Source organism: Lineus longissimus, chromosome 10, assembly GCF_910592395.1.
Source record: "Lineus longissimus chromosome 10, tnLinLong1.2, whole genome shotgun sequence".
NCBI classification, from domain to species: domain Eukaryota; kingdom Metazoa; phylum Nemertea; class Pilidiophora; order Heteronemertea; family Lineidae; genus Lineus; species Lineus longissimus.
The window spans coordinates 11,816,501-11,838,234 of NC_088317.1; the positions used below are offsets into that span (position 1 = coordinate 11,816,501).

The following is a 21,734-nucleotide window of genomic DNA, read 5'->3' on the forward strand; positions in this document are numbered from 1 at the left end:
CTGCCATTGACAAGAATTCAGCATTGGAGAATATCCAGAAGTTCCAATATCTCCGTGCCCAGCTGAAGGGTGAGGCAGCTCTCGTTATCTAGGGGCTTCCCCTGATTAGTGACAATTACACCCACGCCATGGAGATTTTGAAGGAAAGGTATGGACAACAGCACAAGTTACGCAACGCCTACATGAAAGCCTTATGGTGTCTGCCATCACCAACGGAGACCATTTCATCTCTACAGACCTTCCACGACAATGTCGAGACCTACGTACGGGGACTGCAGGCCATCGGACGCCCAGAATCACACGGGGAACTCCTGATTCCCATCATCACCGAGAAACTACCCGAGGAACTTCTGAGGAATATTTCTAGGGATCACGGTTCAGACAACTGGACACTGAAGGAGTTATGTGAAGCAATTCGTAAGGAGATATCGGCCATGCGAGCAGGAAAGCGAGGGGATATAAGTTGTGTTAGTCAATCTAATTCAAGTGTGCATGATTACTCTGATTTCAGCGCCCCCAGAACCGCATCCGCCCAAGCACTTCTCACCAACGCTAGTGACGCGAAATCGCAATCTCGAAGGCCCTGTGTGTTTTGCAAGGGAAATCACCGTGCGCTTGATTGCCAAAGGGTTAAAGACCATAATACGCGCTTGGATATCGTTAAGAAAGAGCGCTTGGGTTGGAATTGTTTCAGTAGCAAACACATATCCCGCCATTGTGAGTCGCATTTTAAATGCCGCATGTGTTCCGGAAAGCATCACATTACGCTTCACCACGCTACCCTTTTCGCTAATCCGCCGACTCCATCAAAATTCGCTGATAAGCCAGCCACTAACGCGAAACCCGCCAACCAAGTCCATACAAACACCGTGGCAACACCAGATGGTGCAGAGACCCTGAACTCAATCCTCCTAAAAACCGCATGTGTGAACATAAAATCCAATCTATCCTCCACTAGAACCAATATTCTATTTGATGAGGGCTCAACTAAATCCTTCGTTACGTCAGAGTTGGCCGACCAGTTACAACTTAAGCCGGCTGGGGAGATAACCGTTAACATCGCAACCATTGGTTCAGAACCAACCACTCAGAAAGTGAAATACGCTGCTGTGAAACAACAAGCGGATCTCACATTAAAGTCAACGCATTAATTGTGCCGACCATATGCGCCCCGTTGAACAACCGCGTAACTGCAGACGTTCTCAACCTCCCGCACATTCGTGGCCTAAGATTAGGGCAACCAATCACAGTTCAGAACTCACTTAGCATTTCAGTTCTGATAGGCGTCGATTTCTACTGGCAGTTCGTTGGAAACCACGTGCTAAAAGGGGATGGCCCCACCGCTGTTTCGTCCGCTCTTGGTTACCTTTTGTCTGGACCTACGTCACGTGACACCGCAACCTTCCCAACGGAAGTGAGAAGTTTTCAAGTGATGGTTACATCACCAACGCTCGAATCCGCAAACACTGATCCTTTAACCAAATTATGGGATCTAGAAAGCATTGGCATTAGGCCTAGTGAACAAACTTGTGAAGCTTCCGATGACTTTGAAACATTTTGCGCTGAGAACATTGAAAAACGTGAGAAACAGTATTTCTCCAGACTACCATGGAAACCTGATCACCCGCACCTACCGACCAACTTCAATGTTGCCAACGCGCGCACTAGAAACTTGGTTAGGCACCTCCCACCTGATACCATCAAAATCTATGACCGCATCATAAATGAACAGGAACAACGTGGCTTCATTGAACGCGTATTGAATGATGACAACCGATTGGGTCATTATCTACCGCATCGCTGTGTAAAGAAGGATTCGCCTACCACGCCCATTCGCATAGTTTACGACTGTAGTTGTAAATTCGCAACCACACCAAGCTTGAATGATTGTTTACAAAAAGGCCCAGAACTTCTCAATGATTTGACAGGCATAATCATGCGTTTCCGCCTTCATCCCATAGCACTAAGTAGTGATATTGAGAAGGCATTTCTTCGTGTTGGTCTACATGAACAAGCTAGAGATTTCACTAAGTTCCTCTGGTTGTCTAATCCCGAAGAACCAGAGAGTGACTTCATCGTGTACAGGTTCTCATCTGTCCTATTCGGTTCAAACGCCAGCCCAGCCATACTAAACGCGGTCATCCGTAAACACCTAAAAGAAAATGACTCTGAAACCGCCAGAGACATTTCCACCAACATTTACGTGGACAACGTAATCAGTGGTGTTGAAAATGAACAGAATGCGCTAGACTATTTAAACTCAGCAAATCAGTTGGTAGAATCCGGTGGTTTCCATCTCAGATCATGGGCAACAAACAGCCAACTACTGAAAGAAACTGCAAAAAATGAAGGTGTGCTTGATGACAGTAGCAACGCATCACTTCTTGGTCTGAAATGGGATACCGACTTGGATACAATTGGTTTCAAACCTTGTGACATTTCATGTACTCAAACACCAACCAAACGCGAGGTATAGAAAAACGCAAGCTCTGTTTATGATCCATTGGGCCATATGAGTCCCGTAACCATAAGATCGCGGATCTTCATCCAAGCGCTCTGGAAAGAAGGTTTGGAATGGGACGAACCATTGCTAGCAAACCTCAGTAAAACGTGGAAATCTATCGCTGAAGACTTGAAATTAGCATCTGAACAATGCAAAATGTCGCGACAGTACTTTCCAAACATTGATTCCATCTCAGCTGAGTCTTGTGAACTCCACGCCTTCGGTGATAGTAGCATAAAAGCTTATGGCGCTTGTGTTTTTCTACGCTGCGGAACAGATACTGCCCTGGTAATTGCAAAAAAAAGAGTTGCCCCGACGAAACAACTCACAATTCCGCGCTTGGAACTGATGGCCGCCCTATTAGCCGCGCGTGGAGTACCCACCATAAAAATATCATCAAAATGAAATGGCCAGGGCCATTGTGCTCACCTCATGTGGAGGAAAGATGGATAAAGAGCATGGTATTGTGTCATGTAGTGTTAGGTTTGATGTAGGTCCAAGCAATTACAATTTCCCCAAAATGGCCAATTTACAGTACATTCGACCTCTGTGACCTTGAAAAGTAGGTCAAATCAAAGAAGACCCGGGTGACACATTGAATGGTTGTTAGAATTAGATGTACCTATGATATAAAATTGGTGCCAATCGGGCAAGTCATTACTAGGAATAATGGCATTTTCAAGAATTTAGGATTTGGCCCCCTCCCTGGAGGCCAAACGGCAAATCAGATTGCACCAAACTTCGGTACCTGAGATCACCTGACCAAGGGGTACATGTGTACTTAATTTGTGATCAATAGTCATTGCAGTTAAGAAACGTGCCATAGTTACGGCCTGACGGCGAATTTACGCCATTTGACCTCTGTGACCTTGACAAGAAGGTCAAATTAAAAACCTGTGTGACATATACTGTATGGTGGTTAGATGTACCCATGTTATCAAATTGGTGGCAATCGGGCAAGAAGTTAAGGAATAATAACATTTTTAAGGTTTTTGGATTTTGCCCCCTGGTGGTCAAGTGGTGAATCATATTGGACCAAACTTCGGTCCCTGAGATTACCTGACTAAGGGGTAAATGTGTACCAAATTTGGTATCAATAGTCATTGCAGTTTAGAAACGTGCCATCGTTACATCCCAACGGCCAATTTACACCATTTGACCTCTGTGACCTTGAAAAGGAGGTCAAATCAAAAACCCGGAGGATATATGATGCACCTTTGCTAGAAGTACCTACCATATTTTTTTCAAAATTTCCCGACTACTATTAAGGGAGATATTGCATATTTTCACTATAACGTTTGGCCCCCTGGTGGCCAAACCATGAAACGAATCGGACCGAAACATGGTCTCCAAGGTGTCATTATATAAGGGTACATGTGTCCCAAGTTTCAACTCAATAGCTCTAACAGTTACGAAACGTGCCCTGCTAACGGACGACGGACGACGGACGACGGACGACGACCTCTGCTAAGAGGTGAGCTAAAAAGTCAGTAGTGCCTTTACAATTTTGTGACAAGACTGTGACAGCAGACATTAGGAACCTAACCCCTTTCATCTATTTACCCTTCTAGTATCCATCAGTGCCACCAGGGTTCCAAGGCCAACCTATTTACTCCCCCTCAGAGTGTGTGCAGGGGCTGAAAAGTTAATCCCTTGTGCCTTGTATCCCATTGTATGGTTTAACTAATCCAGTTCTTAGTCATTTTATTTAACTTCTTTCTGGAAGGTCCACACAAAAGCTGCGCTTACACCACGAAATATTGGTGGACCAATTGCACTTACACCACCGCATTGCCGCAACAAATTGGTTCGGCAATCCATTGCCGATACAAATTGCCGAGCGAATTTGTCCCACCAAGCTTGATGGTCCAAATTCGCCCGGCTTGTTAAAAGCTCGGCTTTGTCGTGGTGGACGCGCAAATGGATCGGCAATTAGCTAGTTAGATGGTTCGGCTCCAGGCGGCGCTTTCGAAATGGCGCTTTCTGCGCATGCAATTTATTGTTTGCGCGCCATCTGTAGCCGGATTTTATAACTAGCTGCAGTGCTGGTGTAAGCGCTTGGTGGATTTTCGATTCCCGAACCAAGATTGGTGGTCCATTTTCAGGTGGTGTAAGTGCGGCTATAGATTTTATAGGTTTCGTGCTGTTTTTAAGTGTATACTTTAAGAGAGTAACAATCTAAGAGATATATGTACTTCCTCTTCTTATATAGCTGCTGGACCTACCTGATAACATACATTTTATCCTTCTAAGAATCCATTTTTATCTCTACAAATAAGTGACCCCAGATGCACCAACACATTTGTGTTGTAGCAGTTAGAGCTGCCTCACCTTCTAAACCTATTATATTTACAATATCAGACTCAACTACAGTGTTCTGTATAAGGCCCTGTGGAAGTTTTGAGTTGTGTTAGGGATTAAGCCTTAAATGGTGTGTTTGTTTACATCCATGCACATGCATACATGTACACTGGTTGTATATGTCTATGTATTTGTATGCTTCCACAGGTTTTGAGGTTGAGTGTAAGTTAGAGTTGGTTTAAGAAGTGTTTCAAATATTTCTATGGAGTATCTTGTCATATGGGGCAACTTTAGTTTTGCATTTCTTGCCTCATTTCAGTTTTTTACGTCATCCTTGAATGTTGAAATAAAGATGTCAGTACATAACAAGAACGGGTCTGCTATTTGCTAACCACCTGGGGAGCCAGAGGCACCAGAGCCGTCACAGTAAAAAAACGTGAGCATATCACCAGCATGGCTGAGACACGAGAGATATGCCGTTTGCAGCACCAGAGAGAATGCATCACTTGCTCCTGCCATGATCAACTGCTGATTGTCAACGCGACTCGGAACGAATAGGCACTATACGAAACTTGGATGAGTACATGTTCAACTTATCCCCATCTCGTGTGAGACCAATTCACCAATTAAAAGGTGAACATCCAAGGTTCACTGTGCAGACCAAGAGGTGTCCGTACGATAGTTTTACCATCGAGAAAATCCATCGCTGATATCAAACTTTAATGCTGAACAATCAATACCTAAATAGTTTCATTCGAAGAAGACTGGCCTCACAGAACTTTTATCAGAGTCAGAGACAATTGTGATATCGAACATTTTCACCATGATATTTATTCGCCAAATTTACTGTATATTATGCAACACTGTGTCTATGTTTCTCAGCCTTTCAGCAGCTGCTCTCATTCTCAGGGGTTTCTTCAAGCGGTAAGTGGTTGCGACCTTGGTACTCTGTTGGCTCACTTTTCATCACTAAGGTTATAAATAAATAGTTAGTTTCCCATCGTCTGTCTGTCTGGGGAACTCAAAATAACTGGGTTTTTGGTTAGCAAAATAAGAGTTTCTTAGAGTAACTGTTTTCTTTTCCTAGTGTGGGTTATTTTTAGAGTACTTAAGAGAGTTTAACCTCCAGGTAAATTTACAGTTTACGTTTAGCGTTTAAAATTTGCATAGCCATTCCCCTATATTTTCTGAGTATGCTACAGGTTGACTGAAATACAGAAAAATGGACAATCTATCAGCTTCAGGGGGCGATGCCAAAAAGAACACAGCAAATGATGAAAATGCTGCAGCAACAACAGAGCCAACACCGCTAGAAAAGCCAAACCAAGATGAAGAGCCTCAAGAGCCTGAGCTAGAGTTAGAGAAGGTTGTGCAAGAATTGTTGGGTGAAGTGGAAGAGCCAGAAGCCCAAACTGATGGTGTAGACCTTGAACCCTCTTCACAACCCCCAGAGCCAAAGAAAAGTGTTGAGTTTGACTTAGTTGCATCAGGAGGTGACCACGACTTAGACGATGACACTACAGAACCTACAGAGACTGAGCAAGAGGCCTTGAGAAGGTAAAATCGCACTCGTAAACTGTCAGAGAAAGCACGCCAAAATTTAGTTCAAGGCATTCGCACCAAGTTTTGGCACAGATTTAGAGACCTGGAGTCTGGGCTAAAGGATGCTGATGGGCTAAACAGCCAGGATGACATCAGCCAGTTACCAGACTTCAGAGATGATCTGATTGGTCGATTAGAGACTAAGGCAGATCATATGCACAGAGCATACGTAGAGGTTAGAGACAATGAGTCGCCCCCCTCTGAAATCAGAAGAGGAGCTGACCTACTCACATCCCGGACGCAACTTCTCATAAGAAAGTTACGCACGTCTAACATCTCAGAGCATGGAGACAATGAAAGCTCAGTGTCTTCACGAAAGTCCAAGAGATCTAAGAGTTCATCCCGATCTAGCGTTTCCAGTGCCAGAAAAGAAGCACCCGCCAAAGCTGCGGCATTGAGGACCGCCTTAGAGACACAGAGAGAAGAGGATGAAAGAGAAGAAGAGTTACAGAGAATAGAGTTGAAGAGTCGAAACGACGACCCAAGAAGAGGCTACAGAAAAGACCAGGAGAGCAGAAGCAGAAGCCAGACTTGTAAAGATGCGGCGGGAAATCGAACACCAGAAGTTGGTGAAGGAACTGAGAATGGAGGAAGCGTGTCTACAGGTATATGATGAAGATCGCATCAGCCCAAGTCCCATCATGGTGCCAATCCTCTATGAAACACTGCTGCCGATCGCCAAGTCACCAGTTCAGATGCGAACTCAAGTCGAGTTACAGAAACCTGTAGTTCAGACTAGACACGATGCAGTCATACCAAGACCAGAGATAGCTACACCGCAGAGTGAGCCAAGAAAGGAATCCACACCACCCCTACGACCAGAGGCGGCTGCCTTTGTGCCGACCCCAAAGAGTGACATCGCTATCTTGGCCGAGGCCCTTGCTGCATGGGTGAATCTCGGACGTCTGCCAGCCCCAGAGCCCGCCATCTTTAATGGTGACACACTTCTTTTTCCTGACTGGATGGCTTCATTCACCGCCCTCATCGAAAACCGGGGCGTCCCTCCCCAAGAGAGAGTCCATTACCTAAAGCGGTATTTGGACGGACCTGCCAGAGAGGCAGTTGGAGGATGCTTCCTACTTAAGAGCCAAGGAGCATACGAGAAAGCAAAGAAGGTCCTTGAAGAACGATACGGCAGCGAATTTGCCATCTCTGAAGCCTTTCGAAACAAGCTGGATGCATGGCCAAAGTTACCAAATCGGGACGGTAAGAGTTTGCGCCAATTCTCAGATTATTTGCAGCAATGCGTCATCGCAATGCACGACATCGCTGGTTTTGAAATCCTTAATGATGTGCAGGAGAACCAAAAACTCACCCAGAAGCTCCCTGATTGGCTAAAAAATCGCTGGACTCGTGCAGCGGCTAACAAATTAAAAAAGGGTTAGTCACACTTTTCCATCCTTTTCCAAATTCGCGAGTTACATATTTGAAGAGTCCGAGATCCAATTTTCTCGCTGGACTCCCTGAAGTCCCAATCGCATACGGACACAGATGCAGAAAAAGGAACGGCCAGGAAAAGGAACCATGCCAAGGTGTTGTCTACATCAACCCAGGAGACAAAGAAGAATTTCACCCAGCAAAACAAGCAAGTGCAGTGCAACTTCTGCTCAAGGCCATGACACGCAGTTCAGGAATGCAGAACCCTTGCTGCCAAACCGCTCAACGAGCGGTGCGACTTTGTCAAAGCTGGGGCGTATTGTTTCGGTTGCCTGAAGCAGGGACACATCTCGAAGGAATGCCCGAAATGCAGTGTATGCAAATTATGCAACCGCAAACATCCCACCAGCCTCCACGAAGATCGCAGTGAGAGTCTGCAAGGAAACAAGCCGAACACCAGAGCGGTTGGTAAAGCAACCATCGATTCGAAAGACGCCAACTGCCGCAACACGTCTGGCCGTGGTAGAGAGTCGATGTCGTCAATGGTTGTCCCTGTGTGGGTTTCCAGCGAAACAAACCCAGACCAAGAACACCTCACATACGCACTTCTCGATACTCAGTCGGATACAACGTTTGTGCTCACTGAGACAAGTGAACTAGTATACCCAACATCGGAATGCCTGGCAAATCACTCAAGAGCTGTTGAGTTGAAATTGACGACAATGACAGCAACAGAAAAAAGCGTCCCATGTAGGAAGTTACACGGACTAGTCGTTCGTGGATACGAGTCAAGCATCCGCATCCCCCTACGATCCGCCTATACCAGAGACTACATTCCAATTGAACGGTCACACATACCAACACCAGAGACAGCTCAGAGATGGTGTGACAAAATAGTAGAAAGTAGAAACCCTATTGTGCATAGGTGGTTAATACCTAAGTCAATATGATCAATATGATTAGGTAATGCTGTTTACCATGTTTATAGGCTTGCTAGGCCTAGGCCCTATAGTGCTTGAGTTATGTTGACAGAGGTCGAGCGTGCAGACCTTTGGCTGTGTTAGACCAGACAGGGATCTGGCTGTATTTTCTGATAAAAAAGACCTGGACCACGTAAGTAACGTCGGAATTTCCCATTTTCGTTCGGTTATTTCGCATTTAGTAGATAGGTGTCTTGTAACAGTTTGATTAAGACTTGGTTTGTTCTCTTATACAGCTTGTTCACCACCACAAAAACCAACGTCCGCGTGGAATACTCTGAAACTCACGGACACGATATATGTACTGGAATCGAGGCATTATAGGAACTTATTCGTGGAAGAACCGTTAAAGCTCGTGCACTGTGTTTGTTAACCCTAACTGTTGTATACCTGTTTCAATATATGTTTAAAATGAAGACAAAGTTTTCCCTTGATCAATGAATGCCGCATCTTGGGCCCAAGTTTGCCACAGATGGCCTCACCTTGAAGAGATAGCTGACAGGCTCCAGCCACTCAAGGATTGCGAAGTGGGCCTACTATGATTGCCCTCAAGCACTTGCTCCCAGGCAGTGCATTGTTGGAGGTACTCAAGCACCTTTTGCCGTCAAGACTGATTAAGGGTGGAGTGTAGTCGGCAGAGTCAATCAAATGACAGACTCTGGGGACGCCATTGGCCTGACACATCGCACAATCTCCAGACAGATTCCAGAAAATCTGCAGACAGAGACTAGCAATATATATTCGCCAGTTGAAGTCGGATACATCCTGAAGACAGCGATCAGAGACGGAAATCAGGCCACAAGATTTAGTAACCATACTGGAGTCAGACTTCATCGAAAGGCGCGCCAAAGATGCAATGATGTCACAAGAAGATATCCGTTTTCTAAATAAAGTAGAAAGGGACATCCAACAAACTACTGACGGCTTCTTCGCCATGCCTCTCCCTTTCAAGCGGGAGAAACCTGATCTACCCAACAACAAATCCATGGCGAAGATCCGACTAGATCATCTCCAGCGCAGGTTTCGAAAGGATGAAAAATATTTCTCAGATTACAAAGCTTTCATGGAGGATATAATCAACAAAGGAGAAGTGGAGAAATGAATCAAAACCCAAGACGATCAAGGCAGTGTGTGGTACATACCCCATCATGGAGTGTACCATCCCAAGAAACCAAACAAAATTCGCGTTGTATTTGATTGTGGGGCGAAGTTTCGAGGCACCTGTCTCAACGATCACCTGCTCCAAGGACCAGACCAGCTGAACACACTGATAGGTGTGTTATGCCATTTCCGCCAGGAGAGGATCGCCATAATGTGCGACATAGAGCGCATGTTTCACCGTTTCCGCGTCAAGGAGGAACACACTAACTACCTCAGATTTTTGTGGTGGGAGGGTAGCGACCTTAACTCAGAACCCACAGAATATCGGATGAAGGTCCATATATTCGGGGCCGTGTCGTCTCCAGGGTGTGCAATCTACGGATTGAAACACATAGCTGATAAGTATCGTGACCACGGATCCGAAGCAGCACACTTCATATCTGAATGCTTCTATATGGATGATGGCCTGGCCAGTTTACATGAGGTAGATGATGCCAGCCGACTGATCAACGACGCCAGAAAAATCTGCGACAAAGGGAATGTCCGCCTACACAAATTTGCATCAAACAACCGAGAAGTTCTCGAAGCTGTCCCATGTTCAGAGCGAGCGAAAGATATCATGGATCTTGATCTCTCCTTAGACAGTCTACCGATTGAAAGAGCTCTCGGAATACAGTGGTGTATCGAATCAGATGTGTTCCAATTTCGCCTGACTATTCAAGATCAGCCTCTCACGAGACGAGGCATCCTTTCCATGGTGTCCTCTGTCTCGGTTTTCTGGCACCCTTTGTCCTCCAAGGTGAACAAATCCTTCAACAGCTCTGCAAAGATGGTACAGACTGGGATCACCCATTGGCGAAAGAGCTTCGTCCAAAATGGGAGCAGTGGAGACAAGACCTACAGAAACTCTAAAACATCAAGATCCCAAGGTGCTACAAACCTGCAGAGTTTGGACCAACCAAAGAAGTGGAGCTACATCATTTCTCCGATGCATCACTCAGCGGTTACGGGCAGTGCTCCTACCTCAGATTTGTGGACACCACTGGCAGAGTTCACTGTTCCCTAGCCATGGCAAAAGCTAGGGTGGTTCCTTTGAAACCAGTCACAGTACCACGGTTGGAGCTCCAGGCCGCAGTGGTGTCGGTGAAGATTAGCGACCTTTTCAACCGAGAACTGACCTACCCCAATTTCAAGAACGTTTTATGGACCAACTCAAAGGTTGCCATTGGCTACATAAAAAATGAAGCCCGGAGATTCCACATTTACGTCGCCAACAGGATCCAGAGAATTCATGAGTCTTCTAGCCCAAACCAATGGAGATACGTGGCCACAGATGAAAATCCTGCGGATTTTGCTTCAAGAGGCCTAAGAGCTGACGAGTTGGCTGTCTGCAATTGGTTTCAGAGACCACAATTCCTCTGGCAAGATGAAACCCCAGCAGAAACCATCCCGCAAGAACCAATTACATCTGATGATCCAGAGGTCAGAAAGGTCAACGTCCTAGCCAATGGAACAGCAGTGAATACTCCGCTCCTGGATCGACTCAACAAGTTTTCAAACTGGTCAAAGCTGACCTTGGCCATCAGTGTTCTCCTCAACTGCTGCTCCAGGAAACTGAAGCAGGATCAAGCATCCCCCTTACAAGCCAGAAGAAAGGCAGAAAAGGTCTTAATCAAGACGATACAGAAGGAGGCATTCAGGGAGGAACTCACCCAGCTGCAGCAGAAAGAGACTGTAAAGAGAAATAGTCGCCTGCATGACTTGGACCCTTTTTTTATATAGTGACAGGATACTGCGAGTGGGAGGCAGGCTCAAACGCTCATCTCTGGCCCATAATGTAAAGCATCCCGCTATCATCCCAAAGAAGTCCCAACTGACAGATCTGCTGATACAGCATTACCATGAAAAGGTAGCTCACCAAGGACGAGGAATGACAACCAATGAACTTCGATCCAATGGATTTTGGATTCTCGGGTGCAGTTCACAGGTATCTTCCTTCATCTTCAAATGCATTTTATGCAGACGTCACAGAGGAGCAGCCCAACTACAAAAAATGGCACACCTGCCTACAGAAAGGCTAGAATCGTCTTCGCCTTTTCTATTTTGTGGAGTCGACTGTTTTGGCCCATATTATGTTAAAGACAGACGGAAAGATGTGAAGAGGTACGGATTGTTATTCACGTGTATGGCATCAAGGGCCATACACATTGAACTACTCGACGACATGACTGCTGATGCGTTCATCAATGGGCTACGTTGCTTCATAGCCATCAGAGGTAAAGTTGAACGCATCCGCTGTGACCAAGGAACCAATTTCGTCAGAGCAAAACAAGAGCTTAAAGACGCCATGAAAGAGATTGATGAGCAGATGGTCAACATATTTTTCCGCGATCAGCTAGAGTTCGTAATGAATGTCCCAACCTCAAGCCACATGGGAGGAGTCTGGGAGAGACAAATTCGTACAATACGCAGTGTCCTGACCACTCTCCTGGAGCCAGTCCTATCCCGATTGGATACGTCATCCCTTAGAACATTGTTCTATGAAGTTATGGCAATAGTGAATAGCCGATCTCTGACAGTTGAAAATCTCAACGACCCCAAAGAATTGATTCCGCTCACGCCGAATCACCTCCTGACCATGAAGTCAGGGATAATCTTGCAACCTCCAGGTGACTTCCAAAAGGAGGATGTCTATACAAGGAAAAGGTGGCGCTGAGTCCAATATCTGGCAAATGAATTTTGGCGGAGGTGGAAAAAGGAGTACTTGTCCACACTCCAGACAAGACCCAAATGGCAAAAGGAAAGTAGGAATGTGCAAGTCGGAGATGCAGTACTGCTCCACGATGCAAGTCGGAGATGCAGTACTGCTCCATGTTGCCACTGGAAGTTAGCAAGGGTGGACTCTACCAGTCAAGACGAAGATGGACTTGTCCGCACCGTGAAGCTCCTAATGGGTAACAAAGAGCTGACCAGAGAGGGACGAAGAAACGGCAAAGCTAAGTGCCTGGAGAGGCCCATCCACAAGCTTACGGTCCTGGTAGAAAGTTCGACACTTAAGTAGTTCTGATCATCCTGTAGCTTCCAAGAGTATCTATGGGTGGGAGGTTATGCGTGTTTTTTTTTTTTGGGGGGGGGGGGGTTATTTCACCTCACATCACTTTAGGTCAAGTGAGGTTTTTTATTGCGTGTACTTTGGTGAGCTGGGTCATGTGCAAATCACAAGTGATTTGGGTGGGAGTGTGACAGCAGACATTAGGAACCTAACCCCTTTCATCTATTTACCCTTCTAGTATCCATCAGTGCCACCAGGGTTCCAAAGCCAACCTATTTACTCCCCCTCAGAGTGTGTGCAGGGGCTGAAAAGTTTATCCCTTGTGCCTTGTATCCCATTGTATGGTTTAACTAATCCAGTTCTTAGTCATTTTATTTAACTTCTTTCTGGAAGGTCGACACATAGATTTTATAGGTTTCGTGCTGTTTTTAAGTGTATACTTTAAGAGAGTAACAATCTAAGAGATATATGTACTTCCTCTTCTTATATAGCTGCTGGACCTACCTGATAACATACATTTTATCCTTCTAAGAATCCATTTTTATCTCTACAAATAAGTGACCCCAGATGCCCCAACACGGTATGTAGAAAGTATAATGATCAATCCTTCACTACATGCAATGTTTATAAGATTTAAGTACACGATTCATATATATTTTTAGGGTTGATTTATCCCCTCTTTCTCCATCTTCTGACATAATGTGTATGCATTGATGAAAGGCCTGTTGCCAAGACTTGGCACATTTGTGTTGTTGCAGTTAGAGCTGCCTCACCTTCTAAACCTATTATATTTACAATATCAGACTCAACTACAGTGTTCTGTATAAGGCCCTGTGGAAGTTTTGAATTGTTTTGGGGATTAAGCCTTAAACGGTGTGTTTGTTTACATCCATGCACATGCATACATGTACACTGGTTGTATATGTCTATGTATTTGTATGCTTCCACAGGTTTTGAGGTTGAGTGTAAGTTAGAGTTGGTTTAAGAAGTGTTTCAAATATTTCTATGGAGTATCTTGTCATATGGGGCAACTTTAGTTTTGCATTTCTTGCCTCATTTCAGTTTTTTACGTCATCCTTGATTGTTGAAATAAAGATGTCAGTACATAACAAGAATGTGTCTGCTATTTGCTAACCACCTGGGGAGCTAGAGGCACCAGAGCCATCACAAAGACTGAGAGTGAAAATAGTGTTGTACCGGTATTGTTTATAATTCTATTTTATATGCCAATATCGATGATTTGACGCAGACTTTGAGCCAAAATATTAAAAATAAAGAACAAATACCGGTATTAATAATATTTTCAATCTATCTAAAAATTAGCATTCAGAGTTATGAAATATCCATGCACTACCAGAAGCCTACAGACGCCTTAAGAACTCACGAAGCTGACCAGATAAATGTACACATTCATTTCATTACCCATTCTAAATATAACTACTTAATTGAAGCAGCTTCATACAGAAGGTGGCAGCGCAGTCCCCTTTAAGTGACAGAGGCCCATGCACGTGCATATCAATCATGGGGCGGGCTGACAAGCTCGGGTATTGAGTAGTATTGATTACAATTCTATTTTATATGCCAACATCGGTGATTTGACGTAGACTTTGTGTCAAAATATTCAAAATAAGGATCACATAGTGAACCAAAATAACAAAGTGTAAATGTTTTGTGCTGCAATCCAGCCTTCCGTCCGAGTTAATACATTTTTTTTCAAATATCAATTTCAAAAGAATGAGCATTCAGAAAATGAAATCTTCATGCACTACCAGAAGCCTACAGAAGCCATCAGACCCCACGAAGCTGACCAGATAAATGTGCACGTTAATTTCATTATTCTAAACATAGCCTTCTCTTGATTTGATAATGAAAACATGAAAACAGCTTAAATTTCCGGTAGGCATCTTCATTGGTGGCAGAAGGAAGTGTGAACACAATTTATGAAACCAAGTATAAATACAGTACGGTAGATGGTTTGTATATCAAAGTTCGAAGAGAACATTTTAGTAATGCAATTAGCATTACATTATAAAATCAAACCTACCTTTTTCTGCACCTGGTAGGCCTATGTCATTGACATCACCGGGATCCATCATGCTGAACACAAACCTAACCACTTGAAATGAGAATTTAGGATTGATATTCAACACATGCGATCAGCCCTGATGTCGCAGGACTGTGAAAAGATAGGCCTATAAAAGCGCATTTATAGGCCGAGTACTAAAAACAGTGATACGGTAGCAATTAGAAGCAAATTTCTCTAGATGCAACTGTTGAATCTCAATTAGACTTACCGATAAAGATCGAAAATAACAAAGATAAATGGGCGAAATACACGTCCGTCTTTCAAGATAATCAATGAAAGAATGAAACAAAAGCATCGCATGCGCATTTCGTGCACATTTCGTTTCAAACGAAGTACGTTTCAAGTTCGTTTGATAGTGCGTTTTCCGTTCGTTTGAAACGAAGTACGTTTCCAGTTCGTATGAAACGAAGTGCGTTCGACAATCGTTTCGTTTGAAACGAAGTACGTTTGATAATCATTTGATGTGCGTTTGAGATCAGTTTAGTGCGATCGTTTGGAAATCGTTTGGCAAGCGTTCTGATCGGGCGTGTTCGTTTGGGAGCGTTTGGAAATTTTCGTCTGGGGTGTGCGTTTGTTTTCAAACGCTTTTCAAACGGCTAATAAACGGCAGATAAACGGATGATTTTCATTTGAATTTCGTTTTAGAATAAACGCTTTTTGCCCGTTTCAAACGCATTTGAAATTAAATCAATTTGGAGACGGCCCCTAAGTTGATTAATGTTCAACATTTTGACTTCCAGAACTCGAAGGCATGGTAGGCAAGTACCAGGAGGTGCTAAACGCCATGACAGCATGCTTGGAAACTTCTGCCCGGAACCAAATGCTGCCAGCACCTGCTCCTCCAGTGTCGCCATCAATGTGGAGCCCGATCAGGGCATTTGTGTCACCAGCCCGGCCTGTCGTTTCAAAGTCTGCCGCAGTGCCACAGAATTTGCCGACTAAAAGATCGTCTTCACTTCCTGGCATACTTGATTTTGTAATTCCGAAGGCTAGTACTAGTAACACTGCAACCATAGTTGTTGATGTTGATGTGCATGAACCTCCAAAGTCCTACTCAAAAGCTGATCCACGTGAACAGAACCCCAGCAATGACGTTGCAGCAAAGAAAGTTGTGGTATGTAGGCCTGCCTATCAAGGCTGTGTTTTTTTAAGGGAGCCTATTGGCAGCTTGTACATTTCATGAGCTGGCATGATTTTGTGCATAACAAATACATTGAAATAGGTGCCATACAGGACAGAGTTGAACATGATAAAAGTAAACTATTAACAATTTGCGCTGCCACCTGTTGCTGTACTCAAGCAAGCTGGCAGTTAGGGCCCCCTTAAAGCCATGGCGTAATACAATAATGCAATTTGGTGAAGTATATGGCATGTTTTTTGTAGCAAAATTCGATTTGAGCAACATTGCAATTAAAATTCGATTTTTGTGCCTATCTATTCGATTTTAATCAACTTTGTTCGATTCTTCCCTCAATCATTTGATTTTTTTGCATATTCATTCGATTTTTTTCAAACATTTATCAACAAAAAATACTGTTCTTCTTGTATATCAAATCAAACACTATAAATTCATAATCGAATATAACTTAGAAAAAATCAAAAGGTGAAAGAAATAGATCAAAATCAGATTCAAATATATCGCATTAACTGGTCAAAAAACGAAGAATTTTCGATTTTAATTACACCAAATCTTTCAATTTAATCAAAGTATATTCAATTTCAGAATCAAATAAGAAGTATATACGATTTTGAAATCGAATAGCTATTCGATTTCAAAATCGAATGCACTATTCAATTTGATATTTAAATCGAATGTAAATTCGATTTCAAATCGAATATATGAATTAGATTTTAGTATTATTCGATTTCATATATTCGATTTGAAATCAAATGGGTTTTTCGATTTTAAAATCGAATTATCATCAGATTTTATTCGATTTAAAACGGAATAGGTCATTCGATCTTGTGTAGATTTCTATTCGATTTTGATTGGTCAATCATAGTCACGTGACAAACTAGCAACCAATTAGAATCGAATGGAATAGGAGCAGAATCGAATGAGACCATTTGATTTAGAAATCGAATACTCATTCGATTTAAATCGAATAGGTCATTCGATTTAAAATCGAATAGACCATTCGATTTAAAATTGAATATGTCATTCGATTTTTGTAGATTTCTATTCGATTTTGATTGGTCAATCGTAGTCACGTGACAAACTAGCAACCAATTAGAATCGAATTGAATAGGAGCAGAATCGAATGAGACATCATTCGATTTAAATCGAATAGACCATTCGATTTAAATCGAATAGACCATTCGATTTTGAAATCAAATATAGCCTATGTAATACATTTTAGAACAGAATCGAATGGTAATTCGATTTTAATCAAATAGATAATTTGATTTTTAAATCGAATAATCATTTGATTTAAATCGAATAGACAATTCGATTTTGAAATCAAATATACATATGTTTTTTTATTCGATTTAAATCAAATAGACCATTTGATTTTTAAATCGAATATTGCTTTTCATTTGATATGGAATCGAATGAACATTCATTCTTAAAATCAAATTATCATTCAATTTTTTGTAAGAACTATTTGATTATATCGAAATGTACTTTAATCTTTATGACGAATTATGCGATTAATATTGAATAGGTGATTTGTAAGAATCGAATGAGATTGTTTGATCTCGGTCTTGATATTTTAAACTCTTTCCAATACATTTTTGATAAAACAACCTATCGTTCGATTCGATTGACAATTTATTTGATTTATTTTTCACTAAAGAAACTATTCATTCGATTTCTGACTGAAATATTGAATGAATCAGTGAATCGCATAGTGCTACACATAACAGGCCATAGAAGTACTTGACAGTGTTGATGTCATGTATGCTTATATATAAACTTATACTATTACAATGACGTATGCAGGTATGGTAATTGTTGTTGTTTGTTTCTTGCAGGAATTCTCAGATGCCCAGTCCTTATCAGATCTCATCAATGATAAAACGAGAGAGAACATCCGCAAAGCCAGTGGCCAGAACTTGCGGAAATACATTAGACTAGTAATCTTCTCGCCGCCATTTTTCCCTGATCGACGATTGCTAACATGAGCCTTACGGGGGAGAACAGTTCAAAGCCTGCGATGAGTCCTATCGTTCTTACAATTCTGAGAAGTAAGTTCAAATTTTGCAGCTTTCCAATTCATTATGTAAATCAGTTTTACTGTGGAAACGGCCTGTATTTTGCATCAACCTTGTCAGTCAGCTGACGTAACGAAAAATCATGCATTGGTTTGCATAAAATGCACATGATTTTATGTTTACTTCCTGGTATCCATGCATCCACTACCTAGGTTGTTAAACAGATCTTCCTGCTACAAATTCAAATACATATTAACTATTATTCTCACTTTTAATAAAAGACTTAAATTTTGGTGCAATGATTTTCCACATATTCTAATTGTACAGATTAGGCCGCGCACCATAATATGAGCCAGAATCTGGAAAGCAGAAAGACGATCAGATGGACAGTGTCAGTGAACATTTATTAGGATAATTGCTTCAGTTTGTTTGGAATCAGCATCCCTCAGTTTAACATACATGGAACCAAATGTATTCAAATTTTAAATATCAAATTTTAAATTTTAAATTTTTTAAAATTTTCTAGTTTTCTGTGAAGGCCCCAATGCATTTACACGCACAATGCACTATGTCCAAGCAGGTTATGCAGTAATTCCTAAAGAAGATGGCGGTCAGTACCGGTCCTTGGAAACAGTGTGAACTAGTCTAGTGTGTGTCTGGTCATGTACAAGACTGATTGTGAATAAATTTTGTTTGCTATACTTTATGTTTTGTTTTCAGTGTCATTTACTGGTAATGGCAAGCTGGCTATCTGACAATGCCCAATCCTGTATTTGAAAAAGGTATTATATAGATTGCCTTTGACGACATGGAAACTTTAATCATGGTAATTTTGATTTTACCATGGTGAATAGGTTTACCACTAAATAGTTCACCATGGTAAACATATTAAATGGTTTACCATCGTGAATCGTTAATGGATTTCACCATGGTTAAATGATTTACCATGGTGAAACTAGTTTTACTGTGCCAATTTACTAGGCATTTTACCATGGTGAAATTCGTGTTTTTACCATGGTAAATTCTGTTTTCACCATGGTAAATTTGAAGATATTTCCGAAAGGGTGTTCAATCTCCCATGATTCAACGCGCGAAATGTCTCAGGTCTATCCTGCTATCAACCTCGTGACCAGGGTGGACCTCAATGTCTCAATGCTCCCTAATCATTCTGCAATGTTCTAGGTGGTTTCAACTTTTTAGAAACCCACCACCCCCTCCCCACTTGTGTTTCACGGGGTAACCCTTTTGTTATTGTACTGATAGTGGTGTTTGAATATTTTCATACTCTATGCAACTCATATGATTGTAAATTCACTTCCTCCTGTGACTCCAGTACTTATCGTGGACAGAACAAAATTTGTCGAATTTTGAAATTTTTCAGAAAAGTGTAAAAATTGGCCAGAAAAAGAGTGTAATAACTTTTTTTCTGAAAAAGATATTACTTCCTCCTTCTAGATATAGAATCTATACGTCTACACCTACACCCCTGCAAAACATCAGAAAGCTGTGATAAATGGTTCATTTTCTATGAGAATTTCCATTATAGGTGATTTTGACTTTTTTGATACATTTTTGGACATTACCATTTTTTTGATAATTAGTATTTTATGCTTCCATTTCCTCAGAAAGTTGATAACCCAGATGTTTCAAAAAAAAAACACATCATCTATGAGTACTGTTCTTCTGTCTGAAAAAGTATTGGGGTCCTCAGACTCTTAGTTTTTGTGGAGTGAATGCCTAAAAAGGGCTCCAGCTGACATTTTGCCCATTTTCAGACTGTGAATTTTTCACATTTTAAAATTTTTAATGGCTTATAAATCAAAATGAAGATAAAGAGTTTCAATAAATGGATGATATTCCTATTATATCCATGTTTGGGGTGCCTTAGTTTCATTTTTATAGGGTTGTGAAAAATGTACTTTTTTAAGTTCCAACCCCCTCGCTGGACAGGGGTAAAAGCAAAAATAGTTAAATGGATGCTGTTCAAAAAGTATTTAACTGATTTTGAAAATTCAAAAAGTGTTGTGTTTCTTTTCATGGGCTCAAACAGAAAAATATCAGAAAAGAATCATTTAACACACTTTGAATTTACCTCTGGGATACCTACTCAAACAGACAATTTACGCCATTTGACCTCTGTGACCTTGAAAACTAGGTCAAATCAAAAACCCGTAAAAAATGTGATGTATCCTTGCTAGGAGAACTTACCATAAAACTTTTATCGTAAACGAGTCACTCATAAGAGATACATCACACTTTTTTAGGTTTCTGCTTGTGGCCAAGTTAAGAATCAGATCGGACCGAAATTCATTGTCAGAGGTCACCTGACCTGGGGGTGATTCGTACAAAGTTTCCAGTTCAGAGCTTTAGCGGTTAAGAAACGTGCCACAGTTTTTGAAACAGGATACAACGACGAACGACGGACACTGCGATATTGTATAGACTCACCTAGACAGTGAGCCAAAAAGCCCACTACTTACACAAAGTACTTCTAAAGTACTGCGACATCACACAAGACCCGTCGTCCACCTAATTCTGCTTCGTTTAGAGGCAGCCTGTCTGACGACGACTAACAATGAACGGACGGTATTGTAAAAGTTTCTCACAGGTGAGCAAACAAAAACATTGTGTGACATATGATGCTCCTCTGTAGATACACTTGCTGTTTTGGCGAAGTGCCATTTCCTCATGTGCTATAGTAATTGTAAATCAACGGACGCCATTTTAACAGAGGCTAAATAGGAGTCATATAAAAAATAGATATTGTTAAATTAATAAAACTATGCGAGATCACGGCCTCGCACTAGGTTTTTGCTCTCTTTCTGCTAGGGCCCTGCAGGGAGCACACGGCTTTTTCGTTCTTCCCGGGTTTCATGTGTTTTATTCGTATTATTCGTCCTGGTTGGAATCCTGTGCCATGTTGACTGTTTGAAGGCGGTTTGCAGCGGTTCGTTGAAGGAAGTTCGGCGGTCCTGGTAGGATTATTCCGATAATTTCACCTTTCAATTCCAAAAATTACCTGGGAGTCGGTAGGGCATAGTTTTCGGTCACTCCCCTTCGTACTGTCTTAATGACATGCATTTATATCGAACCGCAAATTTGTTTGTGAGCTCATGTTTTGATTACGCTTCCAAACCTGTGTATTGGCATAATCGCTTTGTATGGGATTTCTCCCTTGTGTATGTGCAAATTGTGCTATACGCTAGCTCATGCATTCGTATAGTTTTATTCCTATTCTGGCCGGTTTCGTTGGCCTGTAGGTTTTGTCTTCGCGTTTGTTGTGGACAGATTTAATATCGTTGACGTTTCCTGCACTGTTCTGGTTTTCCAGTTAGTTGGGTAATCTTACTCTTTAGGTCATTTGCTTAGGCCTGGACTAATAAATTATAGTCCTTTGTGATGGTGCGTTAGATTGTCCTGTGGTTGCAAAGGTCATCGTTGGATGGGTCTTGAAGCTCGGTTCTAGTCGTTGTTTCCGGGTTCAACAAAAAGGACACCATTCTTTAAACACCTAAACTGTGGGCGTGTTATACAGATTTGGTTGTTTTCTAGTTTACAGAACTAGGCGTTAATCGG

The 21,734-nt window shown here is 42.1% G+C and overlaps 4 protein-coding genes across 5 annotated transcripts in view; 3 read left to right on the forward strand and 1 right to left on the reverse strand.

Moving 5' to 3' along the window:
• Positions 1 to 21,734, reverse strand: part of LOC135494754 (TELO2-interacting protein 1 homolog) — a 412,060-nt gene that overhangs the window by 207,257 nt on the left and 183,069 nt on the right. The window lies entirely within an intron of this gene.
• On the forward strand, positions 129 to 1,151 carry LOC135494334 (uncharacterized). The gene has a single exon (XM_064782251.1). It carries the CDS (start codon positions 129 to 131, stop codon positions 1,149 to 1,151), a length of 1,023 nt encoding a protein of 340 aa, XP_064638321.1.
• Positions 1,433 to 2,476, forward strand: LOC135494335 (uncharacterized). Its single transcript, XM_064782252.1, has one exon. It carries the CDS (start codon positions 1,433 to 1,435, stop codon positions 2,474 to 2,476), a length of 1,044 nt encoding a protein of 347 aa, XP_064638322.1.
• Positions 10,933 to 11,646, forward strand: LOC135494337 (uncharacterized). The gene has a single exon (XM_064782253.1). The coding sequence runs from the start codon at positions 10,933 to 10,935 to the stop codon at positions 11,644 to 11,646; it is 714 nt and encodes a 237-aa protein (XP_064638323.1).

What these genes read in the sequence shown, in the direction of transcription:
- LOC135494334 (XM_064782251.1), top strand. Translation starts at nt 129, where the DNA reads ATGGAGATTTTGAAGGAAAGGTATGGACAACAGCACAAGTTACGCAAC.
- LOC135494335 (XM_064782252.1), top strand. Translation starts at nt 1,433, where the DNA reads ATGGTTACATCACCAACGCTCGAATCCGCAAACACTGATCCTTTAACC.
- LOC135494337 (XM_064782253.1), top strand. Translation starts at nt 10,933, where the DNA reads ATGGCAAAAGCTAGGGTGGTTCCTTTGAAACCAGTCACAGTACCACGG.